Below are 2500 nucleotides of genomic sequence, written 5' to 3'. Positions count from 1 at the left end.
GGGAAAGGCCAGCCGCTTTTGTTCACGATTATGGTGCCCCAGTCTCTGCTTCATCATTACAATACAGTGGTCCCTTATACGATTTTTTTCCAGTCAAAGACGAGGCCAAGTCTTGAACAGATTTTCGATGGAACAAGACCCCCGTCCTCAGCTGGAGGGGGCATCACACTGAGGTAGTAGTCGTCTGTAGTCGTCATGTAGTCGTCATGTAGTCGTCTGGCGTTGGTCACAAAGCACACTATACTAAATAGCACCATATTGGTGACATTTTACCTCCTTGATTCAACTGAGAGACTTGAGGGCCCACTGCAAGATCCCCGGCCTATCCATTAGGAAGCAATACAACCCCTAAGAACAAAATGGGAACAAAATAGTGCCTCCATGGTTCGAGACACTATTTTCTACCGAGTTTGTCCCTCAGGTCTGTCTGCATTGTTCCCTCAGGGATAGGCAAAAGATCCTGCTGTAAGCCCTCAAGCCTGAACACTTGCCCCACATGTGTGAAAAATCTCTTAATGTTCGCCAGAATAAATCCCTTAGAGTATATTAAAGGGCTAATTGCTACTTGAGTTACTATGGGATCACGAGAAATTTTGGGAAGGGCGTCTACTCCTCGTCAAGCTACTCACTTACCGGGAAGAAATTACTGATGCCATCACCGCCTTTTTTGCCATCTTTGGTCTTCTCCTTCTTCTTGCTGTTCTCCTTCGACATCACCTCGAGAAGTCTGTCTTGGGAGCTCTGCGGGACTCCACTCCCAAAGACCTGTGGAATTTTTTCTGAGGTCTGCGCGTACTCCCAGCCGATCCTCGTCCACAATTTCTTTCACTTTAAGTCTCACTTTTTTTTTAAGTTACACTTTGAATATTTTTTTCTTAAGCACACTCGGGGTTTAACATCTCCCTAAAGGAATCAGTTTTTTATTTTTATTGTGTTCTTATGTGAACATCTTAAGCCAAGTATGTTTTCTTGTATTCGTGTATGCATATTTGCATCTTGCATGCAAAATTAATGTTTATATATACATTTATGTATGCATATATGTATGTATATATGCATGCATGTATGTATGCATATATACATACATGCATGTATGTTCGTATGCATATATGTATGCATACATGGACATTTGAATATATGCATTCATGTACAGTATGTATGTTTTGTGTATATAAGTATGCATGTTTGTATGCATGGATATACTGTAGTTATGTATGCATGAATGCATGCATAGTTATGAAACACACATTTTATATCTACAATATTTGATCAATGTGAAAGCTATTTCCATTTGATCTTTATAATTTTCCAAGATATCTAATCTGCCACGTAACTTAGTTATGCACACAGATTAGCAATTACGAGTCTTTTATTACTTTGGTGATCGCCCGCACGTCGTCGCCACCTCGAGTCCGAACATGTCCGAATGAGTCCAAATGAATCCGAAAAATTCCGACCGTAAGCAACTCGTTTCGCGAACTCTCGATCCGACTGGGGTCCCGGTGTAGCGAGTGTGGCCTCCTGGGTTTAAGGCTCGACTGAATAAAGTCCTCTGTTTTTTCCCAGAACAAAATACCTACAGAATGTAGCTGGGCTAGAGAGATCTCCTGCTAATCCCACAACAAACAGCCCAGCAGGTTCACTATCATGACACCCTGTGTAATCGATAACAATCAAACCCAAACATGACGCGTGGGTGGATGGTGGGTGTGGATGTGTGGGGTGGTGGTGGTGGAGTGAGTGAGTGTCTATGGTGACGGTGATAATGATCGTGATGGTGGTGGTGAGGGTGGTAGTGATGCTGCTGGGGTGCGGTGAAAAGGAGGCTGGACATTTTTAAGAAGGGAATGATGATGATGATGATGATGATGATGATGATGATGATGATGATGATGATGATGATGATGATGATGATGATGATGATGATGATGATGATGATGATGATGATGATGATGATGATGATGATGATGATGATGATGATGATGATGATGGTGGTGGTGATGATGATGATGATGATGATGATGATGATGATGATGATGATGATGATGATGATGATGATGATGATGATGATGATGATGATGATGATGATGATGGTGGTGGTGATGACGGTGACGGTGACGGTGACGGTGACGGTGACGGTGACGGTGACGATGAGGACGATGACGACAACGATAGTGTTGGTGTTCTTTTCGTTATCAGTTCCCATACGAATCTGTTTTTTTTTTTTTCCGACTAACGTGGTAAGCGCACTACACTTGACTCACCACTGCCCCGATGTATGACGTCATCGAGGGGGGAGTCGGCGCAAGCGCTGCAGGTCCGTTCTCGAAAATTACTCGCAAGATAACGCTGAGGTTAATTCCCCACAGCAGACATTACGTCACGGCGGTGAGCTACACAGCAACGTCGCCCTTTCACAGGTATTCAGAACTGCCGTCAGTCGAATCTATTCAGCCCAGAGAAAGAAAGACATTTCACTGATGAGATGGTCGTCTCTGGA

At 43.4% G+C, this 2500-nt stretch overlaps 1 protein-coding gene across 5 annotated transcripts in view; it reads right to left on the bottom strand.

The window, feature by feature from the left end:
- The window catches only part of ck (unconventional myosin-VIIa ck), a 163733-nt gene that overhangs the window by 117152 nt on the left and 44081 nt on the right, over nt 1-2500 (bottom strand). Inside the window, exon 1 of one of the 5 annotated variants that reach the window (XM_076212672.1) lies at nt 634-893. The exons of the other annotated variants lie outside the window; for them this stretch is intronic. Within the exon in view, the coding sequence (XP_076068787.1) occupies nt 634-714 (81 nt within the window). The 5' untranslated portion in view covers nt 715-893. Of the gene's footprint in view, nt 1-633; nt 894-2500 lie in introns of those variants that run through there. 5 annotated transcript variants of the gene reach the window in all.

This window comes from Oratosquilla oratoria, chromosome 30 (assembly GCF_046742065.1).
Source record: "Oratosquilla oratoria isolate Oo_2021 chromosome 30, ASM4674206v1, whole genome shotgun sequence".
NCBI classification, from domain to species: domain Eukaryota; kingdom Metazoa; phylum Arthropoda; class Malacostraca; order Stomatopoda; family Squillidae; genus Oratosquilla; species Oratosquilla oratoria.
This window is presented reverse-complemented; position numbering and strand designations above follow the sequence as displayed.